The 14,865-nt window shown below is 42.1% G+C and overlaps 1 protein-coding gene across 3 annotated transcripts in view; it reads right to left on the bottom strand.

Annotated features, from left to right (window-relative positions):
* Positions 1-14,865, bottom strand: part of ETV6 (ETS variant transcription factor 6) — a 225,605-nt gene that overhangs the window by 26,064 nt on the left and 184,676 nt on the right. For all 3 annotated transcript variants that reach the window (XM_081310392.1, XM_081310391.1, XM_081310393.1), the window contains one exon: positions 11,125-11,259. In XM_081310392.1, coding sequence (XP_081166518.1) covers positions 11,125-11,259 — 135 coding nt within the window. The remainder of the gene's footprint in view (positions 1-11,124; positions 11,260-14,865) is intronic.

Raw genomic sequence — 14,865 nt, 5'->3', positions numbered from 1 at the left:
TAGGTTTCATAATTTCCATTATGAAAAATTTCCTTTTTAAGTGCTTAATCAATCTCACAAAGACACAGGTTGGAATAATAAGCAGTAACTTTCTCATTTTACAGGATACTGACTATGCCAATGGAGTTAACTTGAATGGATAACTATCAGAATAATCTTATGATAGAAATGATCTGTAATCTTCTGGGGACAAGGTAAGTTTTTTTTTTTTCTTTCTTTCCTTTTTTTTTTTTTATGGCTAACATGGACCTCTTTTAGATCTCAATTCTTCTTTCCATAAAAATGGATTTATCTTTTGTCCATGGTTCACTTTTCATCGGTCACAGAGTATGATCATTGTCAGTAACTACTGAAGATAGTTTCATTTTGAACTTTCATATATTTTCTTCTAATTGTCATTTATAGAATGTCTCTCTTTACTTAAAAGCTTATTAAGGTTTAAAAATACTTAAGGATGATGAAGACCATATATTGAAAAAAAGTCCCATTTCCGGAATCCATTTCCCGTCTTATAAATTTTAGAACGGACAAAGGCGTTGGTCAGTAATCTGGTTACCTGCAGGCTTTCTTTGATGTCCTGGGCTTCAAGGCTCAGTGTGTGGGCTGCACTCAGGGCAAGCCTTAGGAAGTCTGGGAGGACTATGAGAGGAAGAACTTTCATGCCAAGGGTAAAAGAGGAACTGATGTAATGTCCTGGAGAGATTTCACTCTCCGTTCCTGCCCAGATCTTTGGGAACAATGAAGGAGGGAGACAGTGCTCTAGATAATTCAACTCAGATTTTACCTCTGACTCAGGATCCGGGCAGGAATAGGACTTGGAGGAGCTTGATTTATTTATTTCTCTGCAGACACTGTTCAAAGAGGAAGTACTTGATGGAGTTGATAACATTAATGGTTGAGAACTGGATCTGAGGGTATTTAATTCCAGGCTCCTGGTGGTCTGGGTACAACCACTGTCAAGGCTTAAAGGCTTGCAACAAGACCTTCCAAGCTTTGTTTCAGTTTGCAAAGCATGCGCCCACATACAGAGTGGGCTATGACGTTCCTACCCGGCTGCCTGCTGCCTCTGTTATTATAAGTTGGCAGCAGGGTATGGAAACTTGCGAGACCAGAGCCGGCAGGCAGAGAAGCTCCGGACACAGGAAATGCGCTGCGCGGACAGTGGGTGCATTAAATCCCCCAGATGTAGGAGTCTTCTGTCTAAAACAAGAAGATTTTTTTGGTCTGGGCTTGATGTCTGGGTTTGTTCTTGGTGAGTTGCCCAGCTGGAAAACTGGGAAATGGTCCACATTGCCCTCGATCTGAAGGTCTTGATATGGGAGGGAAATGCACAAGGAAGAGGGAGGGCAAGCCACACACGGTAGTCACTGTGGACATGGAAGGATGGAGGAAGAAAGCCCAAGGACTAGCAAGGGCTGTCATTCTGGCTGAAAGTGTTTTCTGATCCCAAACCTTTCTCTTTATAGACCTCTTTCAGACACAAATAATCCTCTTCTCAGTGCCAAATAACTGGAAATAAATCAGGACTTTAATGTGGTCACTAAACAAAAAGATTTGATTCCTTGTTTTCTTTCCTTTTACTTATTAGAAAAGTTTCTCTATTTGAAATTTGTCAAAATTTGACCTAATTGAATTATGTTATAGTGAATAACTAGTTAACATAAAACAAAACAAAACAAAAATATGTCATTGGTAAAAAGTCCTGGGTTTTGACTGGGCAATGTACAAGGTAGAGCATAAGTTAAGCTCAAGTTTATATCTCACACACCAGGATTGCATTTCTACCTTCATGCTTTCCCTAGGCTACCGATGAAGCTCAGAGAAGGAGTGACACAGGGAGATGCTGTCCCCAGCCCAGCGATGACTCTCACTCACTAGCCTACTCACATTGTTCTAGAAGGGATCATGTCCCAGTGGTCTCATAGAAGACTAGTGGGAACAAGAATGATATAAAGAACTAAATGAAAGCTAAAGGCTCCAGTTGAAGGCTCTTAAGTAGAATTAAAAATTTGTTTTACATGTACATTCAAGTTCTTTTACCCCCACTGTGGGTTGAATTATGGCCCTCCAAAAATCATATGTTGAAATCCTAACCCCCAAGTATAGTTCAGAATGTGGACTTATCTGGAAAGAGGGTTCCTGCAGATGTAAGTTAGCTAAGGTCATTTGAACATCCAGTACCACTGCTGTCTCCATGAAAAGGGGACTTTGGACACAGGAACATGTACACAGGGATCATACTCTATGAAGAGGGCAGAGATCTCCAAGCTAAGGAAAACCAGTGATTGTCAATCATACAGAAGCTAAGGGAGTGGACTGGACCAGATCCTTCCCCTCAGCCCTCAGGAGAGACCAACCCAGCTGTACCTTGATCTTGGACTTCTGTCACCTAGTACTTTGTTATGGGCAGCCCTAGCAAACTAATAAATCCATCTTCTTTGACTCATTTTTCTCAAGACTCAACTTCTGATTGATTTGGGGACCTTCTACTGACTTTTTGCTGGCTCATTCTAACCTGTCCATCTCAATAAGTTGCCAATGTCACTGAAATTCTTTGTAGGGCCTGAGAAGAAAACTGCCCTAAGTTTGGAGTGCCTGATTCATCTACGTTTATAAACAATAAACTCGTAGGTAAGCTCCTAGAACTCTGTAAGCATTTGATGAAATGGTGCTGAGGCTTAGTCTTCCTTTCTTCGGGCTGGGGGACTGCCTCCACACACACTGCCTCCCAGTGGGTCAGTGCAGACAGCATCTGCACATCTGCACTCAGAGATGGGCCTGGCTTCCAGCTCCTGGCTGTAAATCGTCCCACTCTTCACTGGCAGGATAGTTTCCTTCAATCTCAAGAAAGCAGCCGCAAGAAGTGAATTAAAAAAAAAAAAAATCAAGGCTCAGATTTCAAATGAGCCAATTAGGCCTGTGGGGGTAAACCTGTCAATCATTTATAGAGACTGAGGTCAGGGTGGCACAAAGATAAGGCTGAGAGTCTTGGAATGGGGAAAACAGTAAGATAGCCCCTCAACAGAGGTCTTCCTTCTCTGGAGATGAAATCAAACTGCCTGCAAGTTCCTTATCTTAAAGAGATCAGGTGACATTTCCCTAGGTATTAAAGGAACTTTCTTGGAGACTTCCTGCCTATCTTGAGAGAGTTATTCATGCATGTAGAGATCTACTGCCCCTAAAACTTCTGGCTTAAAAGGGTAAGCAAGCCTTAGAGCTAATAGCAGCCTCCAGACTACTGGAGGAAGTTGGAGGAGGCAGGGAGGGTGAGCAGAAGACTGAAGGCTCGGATGAGACACCAATGCCCTCTGCACAATCCAGTGCTCTCCACTTTGATAAGGCAAACAAATTCTGCAGTAGGGACAAAGGTCAGAGGTAAAAGGTCATACTACCCTAGGCCCTGAAATATAGGAAGAAGAGGCTCTTAGCCTCTATTTCCTTACCTACAGAGTAGGAATAGGAAGTCAAAATCTGGATCTGCTCTTAGCCTCTATTTCCTTATCTACAGAGTAGGAACAGGAAGTCAAGATCTGGACCTGTTCTTCTGGTGGGATTTCCCATTATCTGCTGCCAGAATCAAGAATCACAGAATGGAAGGGTTGGGTGGGGGAGAGGGGCATAAAGGTTAATCTTGTCCTCAAATGTGAGAGGAACAGAAAGAAGATTACCAAAAAGTTTCAAAAGGGTCATGTAGGGCCCACCAGGTGTCAGGTACTGAGTGGTAATACAAGCAGTGATTACTTTAAAACAGGCTGTGTTCTGAAAGCAAATAAGATTGGTGCTTTAAATGTATTTCCCTGTAGAAATTGTGCTATAGAAGGTGCCTAGTTAATCCACTACGGTGTTCTAAAGGAGGCAACAGGCCTTTCCTAGGCACAGGATGCACAAATCTGGTGCTTGCATAAAGTGCATGAAGTCACAAAAATGAGAGTGGCTAAGAAAATTGGAATTGGAAGTAAGAAACAAAAAACAATCATTGCACAACAATGTGGATATATTTAACACTACTGAAAACAGTAGTGTTTTTAAGTGTAACAGTACACTTAAAAATTAATAAGATGGTAGGGCTGGGGATGTGGCTCAAGTGGTATCGCGCTCGCCTGGCATGTGTGCGGCCCAGGTTCGATCCTCAGCACTACATACAAACAAAGATGTTGTGTCCGCCGAAAACTAAAAAATAAATATTAAAATTCTCTCTCTCTCTCTCTTTTAAAAAAATTAATAAGATGGTAAATGTTTTATGTGTATTTTATCAAAACCCCAAACATTTGCAGAAAAGAGCTGGGTACACATGTATAATCTCAGGAACTTGGGAGGCTGAGGTAGTTCAAAGCCAGCCTCAGCAACTTAGTAACTTACCAGAGACCTAAGTAACTTAGTGAGACACTGTCTCAAAATAAAAAATAAAAAGGGCTGAGGATGTGGCTCAGTGGAAAATTTCCCCTGGGTTCAATCTCCAGTACTTAAAAAAAAAAAAAAATCCAGAAAAAGAAAAGATAGAAAAAAACTAAACCAAAATACTCAATGTAAGAAATTTCAAATGACAATGAGTAATATTTATGAAGTGCTTTCTATCCGACAGGTGCCATTCCTGGGCATTTATCATATATTTATCATATTAACTCATTTCTTTCTTACATCAACTCTATGTGATAGGTACTGTTATTTTTCCTCTTTTGCAGATGGAAATTGAGACACAAGGATGTGATGTGACTTGTCAAAGACACATAGCTAGTGAACCAGGGAGCTGGGATTTGAACCCAGGTGGTCTGGATCCAGAGCACACACAAGTACCTTATGCACTGTAGCTCCTACATGTGTTACATGGCTAAAATGCTCCAGTCTGTGACCTCTTTGACACTTGGTCATCAGCACCATTCCACAAGACTGGAGAATCAAGGTGATTTTTACAACAGCCAGTAGGAAGCTGTGGCTTGAGCAGATGAAAACTTCCTTTACCTGGTGCCTTCCGAGCAACTGTCACCAGGGCCAACTTCTAGGGAGTGCTCTGCACTGAGGCCCCAGGTCCAATGGGGAACCAAGGCCAGCACTTTCACTCACAGAAGCCAGTGAGGCACCAAAACCCACCTGTCTCATAGGCTGGGAGATTTCTATCAGGCTGAGTCCATTCATTCTAAAGGAACTGAACTATCAGGTTCATTCTGTCCAATTTAGTATGGGTTCTTAAAATCATGAACTAAAAACATATTTTGGGATCTCAAAAGTTCCCTGCCATTGTTTTGTTAGTTCCCATTTGTTGGTACCATAACAGGAATGTTGGGACCTACCATGCTGTACTCCGGTAGGTGATCTTAACATTGTTTTGGCATCCTTATCTCCACAACGCCTACTCATCTTTCAATCATTTTCCCTATTTTTAAGGCACTCGCACAACAAAACTTTGTAAAACTATTATTTTGGTCTGTTCATTCATGCTGCATGAAAACAGCATGGGAGGCAACCCTATGTCGATTTAAATCTTAGCTTTATACTTAATATGGGGACATATTACTTTATTGCTCTTAGTCTCTATTTCCTCATCTATAAAGTGAGGATAATAATGTTACCTTTTTTATAGGGTGATTGTGACGATTAAATGATTTAAATGTTTAAGAGCTTAGAAGGGCCTGGCATATAAGAAGGACCCAATAAATGTTAGCTATTATTTTGTTATTATGAAATAGATTCACATGCCTCATCTTCTTTAATCATCTCATTAAAATTGTAAAAGATTTCCTTCCACCAATTGGGCTCTTGGATTTGGTGATGGTGGCTGGGGTGAGATGGGTAACATTTCCCTCAAGATGGCAATCACATGAAGAAAATTTCTAAGGGCCATCACGGGATGCATGTGGCCCTCCTGTCCCCCCACCCCCACCCCCGTCCCCAAAATGACTGCTTTCTACCATCTGGGCCATTCCTGTGTGCTAGAGATAAGGAAAATTGAGACCCACAGTATTTCAATGTTCGAAATTTCTTAACAAGCTTCAGATTTCCACGTCTACCTGGTGAAAAAAGCTGCCACCAGAGCAGAACCGCCCCCTTAAATCTGCATCCGCTGTTGCAGAGACAATCATAGCACCCCACGTGTGAACATTCTCATGTTAAAAGTGATTAAAACTACCCCTCATAATTGTCTCTTAGATGGATCAAAGGAAAGGGTGAGACTGAGAGTCTAAATGATAGGAGGGGCCCCAGAGGAGGTGACGGGAAGAGAATGTTAGACAAACAGACCTTTTATGTAGGTCTTTTCCTTACAGACTGTGTGTCTGTCCTGTCTTACAGGGCTCACTCTTACAGGTGGAGTTGGCTCATCCAGTGACTTCAGACTGATGGGAAGCATGGCCCAATGAGCTTTTAGGGAATTGCTATTCAAGTATAACCAGTGGCAACTGGTAATAAAGTCTATCTTTGAAAGTTACTTTTAGCTCTAAGGGACCTGAAAACAACCGAATTTGGACTAAGCTATCAAAAGAAGTTGTCGTAACAAATATATGTAAAATAAATATATTTTATAATCATTTGTGGCTCCAAGATTTCCAAAGATGTTGTGCCTTCTGGTTGTTGTGTGAAAAGCAGCAGCATTGTTTATTTTGTCTCCTTTCTACATAAGCACCCAGCCCCCATCTAACGCATTCTGTAGGTAAAATGAGTCATAATAGTAAAATAAGAGAAACCTGCTTAAACTGAGCTTTTCATTATGAAATGAATGGTGCCAATCTTGGTTTGGCTGCTGGAAGGGGCAATATTATTAGAAGCTCTTGATAAGGTGTGACAAATGAGAACAGAAGAGGTTTTCTACTGTTTCTGAGTAGTGTCAGGCAGAACTGTCATGGTTTTCTGAATTTCTGTTGCCCAAGACTCTGAGGGTGAAGAATCTGTGTTATTGACCTTCACACCGCTTGGACATAATGTAAAGATTTTGGAGCCATCACAGAATTAGACACTGTTTAGTCTAACCCCATCCTACAACTGGGGAAACTGAAAGCCAGGGAAATGAGAAATGTTGGCGTCATGATTTGTTCTGGCAGAAAGGAGGATTTGAATCTGCCTTCCTGACTTCTAGATCCCACCGTTTAACAATTTCTCTCTCTCTCTCTCTCTCCATTTGTCTGGGATGCTTCTGATTTATGGGCTTCATAATAATGCCCTAGGTCTTTGTCCTATGTGTCTCAGAACAGAAGAAATACTGTTGACCTAATTATATAACATCCCCTCCCTTCCCATAACTAATAAGGGAAGAGAGTAGAAATACACGTTTTCCTGGATGTATGTAGTAATCTGATGACTGCTCTGCTCAAGGCCTGACAGAATTTCAGAACACAGTACATTATAGAAATAACAAGTACTCACAAAGTAAAGGGTTTGAATCAGTGTGATCAACCTTTACAGGACTGGAAGGGGAAGCTGACACTGGCTTCCTAGCTTCTGGCACTGCCATGTGACTGCTAGCAAGGAAGGTGAGATTTCAAGTAACGCCTCACAAAGGGTATCTGTGGGGAGCTTTGCTAGATTAAATAAGACACATGTGTTTTGTGATGTAAATTCCACTGTGAAGTGATCAATGTGTGAACTGGTTAAGTTGGTGGCTGGGATCAGGTGAATGGTGGGCTGGGGGTTGAGTGAAGCCCCCTTTTTGCATTTCACTCTCCAGGCCTCACTGCGCCAGGCTGCTCAGCAGCTGACTTGGGCACTCTCTGCTGGCCCCATTCTCTTCCTATCCTCTCTTTCATATTCAGGCTGAGCATCCCTAATCCAAAATTGGAAATCCAAAGTGCTCCAGAGTCTGAAAAGTTTTGAATGCTGAACTGATGCCATGAGTAGAAAATTCCACACCTGACCTCACGTGATAGGTTGCAGCCAAAATGCAGGACACTGGTAAATTGTGTAAAATCTTTAAAAATATTTAAAAGATTGTATAAAACTACCTTCAGGCTATGTGTATTAGGTATATATGAAACACAGATGAATTTTCTGTTTAGACTTGTTGTTAGAGTCTATAAACAAGTCAGGATGGCGCCTGGCATTTTGCCAGAGGGAGTGGTTTGTGAAGTGACGCCAGCGAGCCATTAAGTGTGGAGATTCCTTATTGGTTGACTGATATATCTAGTTTATGCTAATTAAGATAAGCTGTGTGGAATGTATAAATATCGCTCCGGTCCTACAATAAATGGCTCCCACTCCTGCTGTATCAACGTACACAAGTTGTTCGTAACCCCCCTGTTATTTTGCTGCAGCTGGACTGCGGCAACTTGTGTCCCATCCCAAAATATCTCACTATGTATATTACAAAATCGGAAATTTGAAATACTTGTGGTCCTAAGCATTTTGGATAAGGCATATTCAACTTTGTGTGTGTGTGTGTGTGTGTGTGTGTGTGTGTGTGTGTGTCAGAGCCAAGTCAATAGTAACATAAAGAGTCTTGGGTTAATATGCTTTTGCATGTATCCCTAATTATGTAAAATAAATCATTGAGGAAGTAATAATTGATGTGTCTAATTTCCCATTGCAGACTCTTTTTCAGGACCAGATCTTTCTATATGCTAACATATGCTCACATCAATCATTTATTACCCTTCACAATTAAATACAACACTATAGATTCTCAAGACAATTCACACTGAGCTGGATGTTTTCTTTTGGAGAAGAAGGGAAAGAGGTTGGCGGTGGTTGGAGGTGGGATACAAGTACTGACCCATTCACCACTCTACTTGATCTGTCTGATATTAAGTCAACACGTATCTGAAAGTCAGTGGTGGTGGGGGATGGCCTCTTCACATCACCTCTGTGCCTTGGACAGCTCTTCTCATTTGATACCACCTCACAGAGACCTATGCTTCTACCTTGCTGTGTCTATCTGTACACCACATCTAAATAGACAAAGGGGCAGGGCATATGCTCTCAGATCCTGCTTCCTGTCTGTCAGCCTTAAGGACAGGTCTCTGAGAATGCATTAGATATTTTAAGGTTGGTTCTGAAGCCGAGCCACCTGGTCTGCAGGGTGGTGAAACCTTTGACCTTGGCCTCATTAGCTCCATTCTCTTACCTACTGAGCTCACAACTGACATAACACTTGAGAGCACAGCTCATTACTACCTATGGACTGGCATATCTGTATTTACTTGGTTTGAGAGTAGTTCTCGGAGTAAGCCAGTTTTCTCTATTGATGAGCTCTGGCAAATGAGAACAACAAACATACCTACTTATCAGTCAAATCAGGCCAAGGAGAAAGGAGGAAAATTTATGATAAGGTGCATCCACATGCCTCCAATCATATTTGGGAATAAAATGGGGACAGAAATTCCAAATGGGATTTTTTTTTAAATAATAAGAAAAGCGAGGGACGCCCATCACACACTCTGTATCTGAAGGGGCAGACTAGGTAATGTAATTCTTGACAATGTCAAGCTTCAGTAAACCCACCTCCTCTTTTCTAGAGTGACTGTTGGCTATTATGCAGTCCGGAAATGAACACAGCAAGAAGAGCAAAAGAACATTAAAAACTGAATTGGGGGAGGGAGAAGCTGCTAAATTTAGCAGAGGTAAGGCCCGAGGAGGAAGAAACAATGAGAGAAAGATGCAGGGACCGTGCCAGAAATACTCATCTATTATTCTCCATCATGGAAGTGAGGGGACTTGCTGTGAGATGCTGGCACAAGGAGGCCACGTGAACCACCTGGACTCAGGCTCTCTTTGGTGAAGTGTTAAGAAAACACAAAACTTACAAAAATATTAGCCCTGCTCTTGGAGATGATCAATCAATTTAAGGAAATTCCCCAAGGGGAGGTAAGGCCCTGGAAATCTGGTCCTAAGGAAAGCACAGTGAAAAAGCACCACTGTACATTTAGGAGTGTTGCATGGTCTACCTGGCAGGAGAATGCAGACACAGTGGCCCTCAGAGGTGAGACTCAGCTCTTCTGTGGAATCAGGCTGAAAACAGTGTTTTTAAACCCAATTTCTGTACCTGAACACCTGCTCTCAAACTACGTCCAGGACCACAGTTCCCCCAGTGCCTTCCCATTGTCCACCAGTGCTTTTATGATTCCTGTGAATCACAACAGGAGCAACAACTGGGACATCAGCAAGAAGCCCCGGCACTGAGCACAGGCCAATAAACTTCCCTAAAGTCGATGAAGAAGCCCCAACCCAACACTGAGTCCACATGGTCTGGGTTTTTTCTTTCCTGTTTCATTACCTATTGCTCAAAAATCTTGATCATTTTCCCCAAGACTTTCCTTACTAGCCTGGAAATCCCAGTGCTCCACTCTCTGGTTCCAGTTTCACCTCCTTGGATAAGCTTTGCAAAGGCAAGATGTTGATCACTGTTGTAGAGGGTGGTGGCTTGCAGGGGTCTATGTATTTTATTTGGTCTATTTGGAATACATATGTATGTGCGTGTACATGTATTTGTGTGTGTGTGTGTGTGTGTGTGTGTGTGTGTGTGTATCTGCGTGTATACTATTTAAATGTGGTGAACAGGTGGACACAGCAAGGTAGGAGCATAGGTCTCTATGAGGTAGTATCAAATGAGAAGAGTTATCCAAGGCACAGAGGTGATGTGAAGAGGCCATCCCTCACCATTTCACATTTATATACACACATATACATGTATATATATTTGAAAATTTTCATAATAAAAAGGTGGGGTGGGCACAGCACCTGCATTATCCAACTGCTGCATTTCAAGGTCTAGCCCCACTCTTAGTCATTTACTCTGCCTGGAATGTTCTCCACTTCATCATTGCTTATTAGAACCCTGCTAGACCTTCAAGGAATCCTCCAGAGAGCCCTTCTTTATGAAGCTGACTTTGCTTCTTGTACTTGGACATAACCTCCCCTTCTATTCTATGTCTCTATGGTGTCTACTGTTATAATTGGACTTTAATTCTCATGTGTACATTTGTCTCATGGCTTCAATTAGATTGTGAGCCTCAGAGAGTCAACTCCATCACATCTTATTTATCTAGGCATTTCCCCCAGTGCCTTCCACATTGTAGGCACTCAATAAATATTTGTTGACTGAAAAATGACTTTGCATGAATAAGAACAGCTAATAAAGTTAACAATGAAACCCCAGGGGTTTGTCTAAACCTCGGGTAAGGAAAGAGCAGCCTTGTCCAGTACCTTCTTCGTGGTTCTGATGCAGTAGGACCTCTGGCTGAGTGTGGATAGAGTTTCCAGGGTGGAAGAATGGTGAGAAAAGAATCCGAGGTTTCCTCTGCTTCAGGATATGCTGAAGGAGTTCATAAAGCACATCACCTGGGAAGAAAAGAAATGGGAGAGAGACTTATTCCACTGCTGCTGACTGGGCTGAAGCTAGGTGCCTGGCACTTCGGTACGGACATGCGGTAAAAATAACGGGCATGCCAAGTGTCCTTGTGGAGCTCACAGGGACAGGACACAGCCCTTGAAACTCAAGACGTCAGAACCATGTGATTTTTTAAAATTAAACATTTTTGATTATGAAAGCAATATATAAGAATAGTTTTTAAAAATGTGCAAAACCAGAAAGGAAACAAAACCACCTAGATTTCCATTACGAAGTCAGAGAAGCCCTGGTAATGATGTCTACCGTTATGTAGTGAGGATCTGGTTTTAGTAGTTAGGAACCACTTTTTCCCCTCTACCTTAGGTTTTGAGGATGTTCCCACATTACTGAATTGCTTTAGGAGCTGGCTAATGATAGCCTATTAGAGTAACATCCCAGACATTAGGGGGAATTTAAATTTTCCCAACTTAATTCCTATTATTTTTGTGAAAATATCCTCTTTTACATATCTCTTTGTTTGTACTTCAGATTATTCAAAGAATTACGAAGTCAATTTGTATGAACATATTTTATGTTCCGATGACAACTCAGATTCTTTACAGAAACCTTCCCAACAGAGACAAATATGCCTTTCTAACTGACTCCAACCCTGGGCAGGAAGAGAATAAAAATGAACAAAATTCACAAGTCCGGTCAGAGGTGCTAACTATTGACGATGCTCTATAAGGAACTGGCACAGTCTGGGATGCTTCCCTCCTTTAAAAATACATATAGGCATTATGCCAAGGTTCTACAAGCTCTAGAGAATCATCTTAAGATGTCAGCCGCTGGCAGAAGATGGTGGGGGCTGGTTTGAGCGGAGGCCCCTCTGTTCTGATATAGTTGGTATTTGAAGTGTCCACTGAATAGTTAATTAGCAAAGTAACTGTCATGGTCTGGTCCTCCCCTTTGGCTTAAATCCAAGTTCAAAATGCAGGTGGGTGCTTCAAAACCTTATAAGGATGGGTGATTAATCTTTAAAATGCTGTCCCCTCTACACCCTTCCCTACACAGAGATATGCAGTCAACAATTGTACCAAACAATGGGCCTTTGTTTCTAATTTTAGCCATTTTTTAACAGATACTTTAATTAACAACTTTAACTGCATATTCTGGGCTATAGATATTGCTATATTATTTTTTTCCTCTAAATTTAGCATGTATCTGAATTCCATATTAATTTCTTTCTTTCTGCAAATCTCCACTCCACTGTTTGTACCACATGAAGTTCCATGGCTATCCGATCCCAAGAAATTCCTGGGGGAACCTTTTGACCTTGTTTTTAAAAACTTTGTTCTTTCCTCCACCCTTGAATTTTGGTTGTTAATAATGTAACTTACTGCCACTACTTACTATTTGGATTAAGAAAAGGCTTCAAAGAGATGAAGATGCCCCGTCTCTTGGGTGTTTCATTAAAAGGAAACAGGCAGGAAAATGCAAAGGTGTTCTGACCACACTTTTGGAAATGTCACAGATGAGGGAAGACCTGGCACATGTGGCCATGTTTGAGAGCGGGGAAGGGCTTTCGCACTCATGGACTCCAAATCTAGTAGTCATGGTGATGGCTCTGATGAGATAGGGATGCGCAGCCCAAAATACAGTCCTATTTTAATGATTCGTATTTTAATCTCATATAAAAATAAGTCCCTAATCAACACTTGGGTGGTTTTTTTTTTTTTTTTTTTGGTTTAGTGTAATGTCTTCCTGAACTTTTCCTAATTTACATGGCCTCACACTTGCTGGGTTTGATCCTGTGGGTTTGATCAATGTTTTATTTCAGTAGTTGCAGAACAGAAAATGAAAACATTAAAAAATGTGTTCCTGATGATTACTATTACTAAAAAAAAAAAAAAAGGTCTGTAATTAGTGTATCCATTTTGGAAGGGGAGGCCAGGAAATATAAATTTAGTGTCTGTGAGGGTGTTGGAGGCTGTTCATGCAGCAAGGCAGCTGAGGTGCAGCGAGGGGCACAGACTGCGGAGGCAGCCGCCTGGGCATCAGGTCACCTTGAGCAAGTCCCAGGACTTCTCTGCAGAATGAAATTGTAGCACCTATCTCAGATGCTGGCTGTGAGGGTTACAAGAGGGAAATGTCTAGAAGTACCTGGAGCAGGGAAAATGTACATGTTGCCCTCAGGTCTTCCTTGGAGGCTGGCTCCGGGTTGGAGAAGCTCCCTGGTGGGGACCAGAACAGGGGCTGGAGGGGAGGAAGTCACTCTCCTCTGTTCATAAAGGAAGTGAGGCAAGAGAACAGAATGGTTTGGTCTATGCTCTGAAGCTTAGCTGACAGATACTTCCTTAGGCAAGTCTCTTAACCTTTCCAATCCTCAGTTTCCTCATCTAGAAAATGGTAATCAGCATCCACTCTGCAGGATTTTTGGCAGGGTTCCACGGAGTGATGTGGTCAATAACAATAAGCTCAATGCAGCATCAGGCAAAAAGTAAGCGCTCCTAGCTATGGCTGTCACCACCACCATCACTCACTCTATTGTTATTAATATTAGTATTCAAGGGGCTTAGGTCAGCTTTGTAGACCCCTAAAGATGTCTCACATGGAAAACAGGAGAGGAGGGTCTGGGTCATGGCTGTGGGCTCCCAGGACCCCGCAGCCTGCTTTGCAGGGTCATGCCCAAAGTGACACTGACATGTGCTCTGCCTCACACTCTCCCAGGCCTGCTGGCTGGTTGGCTTTGGACTCTCATCGTGGAGCTGGCCAAGAATACCAGACAGTGAAGCTTCTCCCTGAGCATGTAGGAGAAAGCAGGGGGAGGTTGAGCCAAGCAGGACTCTTGCCAGTTTCATACCTAAACTGTGAGCCTATTTTGACTACTGCTAAGATAACAGTCATAAATGCCATCTAGTGGGGGTGGCTATCAAGTGAGCATGGACCCAAGTCCCAGGTGGTTGGCCAGAAAAAAAATTTAATTTTAAGACTCTAGAGTGTGACCATGACTAGACCAATCCATTCAAAGACACCTTTTCACAGTAATCAGGATCTTGGCCAGGGAATGTGACTGGATTAGCATAAACATATCACTACCATGGGGGTGTGGGGCAGATGAGCTGTGTAAGAACCATGCGTGTGTGACTGGTGGTGTGCACCTGTCATGACATGGCATCTTAGGCCTAGAGAGGATTTTAGTGGTTTCTTACACGGACTCAAACTTCTGTTTGGTATGAGTCCCCAGCTACTCTTCCCCTGCCAAAAAGTAGCCTTGGACGAGTATGTCCTGTGATGGGCAGCTGGCCATGGCATAAGCAAACCATATTTGGATGGCTATAGTTGGCAGAAAATTCTGTTGAGTTGGAATCTGGCCATCCCTGTACCTAAGTTCTTAGTCTTGACTTCTGGAGATCACAAATCATGTGTTTTATCTATAACAGGTTTCTAAATGAAGATGCCCTTCCAACTTTCTCCTGTCCATTGCCCCTTAGCTCTTCCAACACCCAGCCTGTTCTACCAATACACTCTTCAAATCCTCATATACACAGGAGATCATATCTAAGAAGTATATGAACAAAAAGGCTCTCTGGTATATAGAAGATATTTAAAAAAAA

The sequence above is a fragment of the Spermophilus citellus genome, assembly GCF_964194105.1.
Source record: "Spermophilus citellus genome assembly, chromosome: 10".
Taxonomy (NCBI): Eukaryota; Metazoa; Chordata; class Mammalia; order Rodentia; family Sciuridae; genus Spermophilus; species Spermophilus citellus.
Note: the sequence above shows the minus strand (reverse complement) of the source record. Positions and strands in the feature narration are given on the sequence as shown.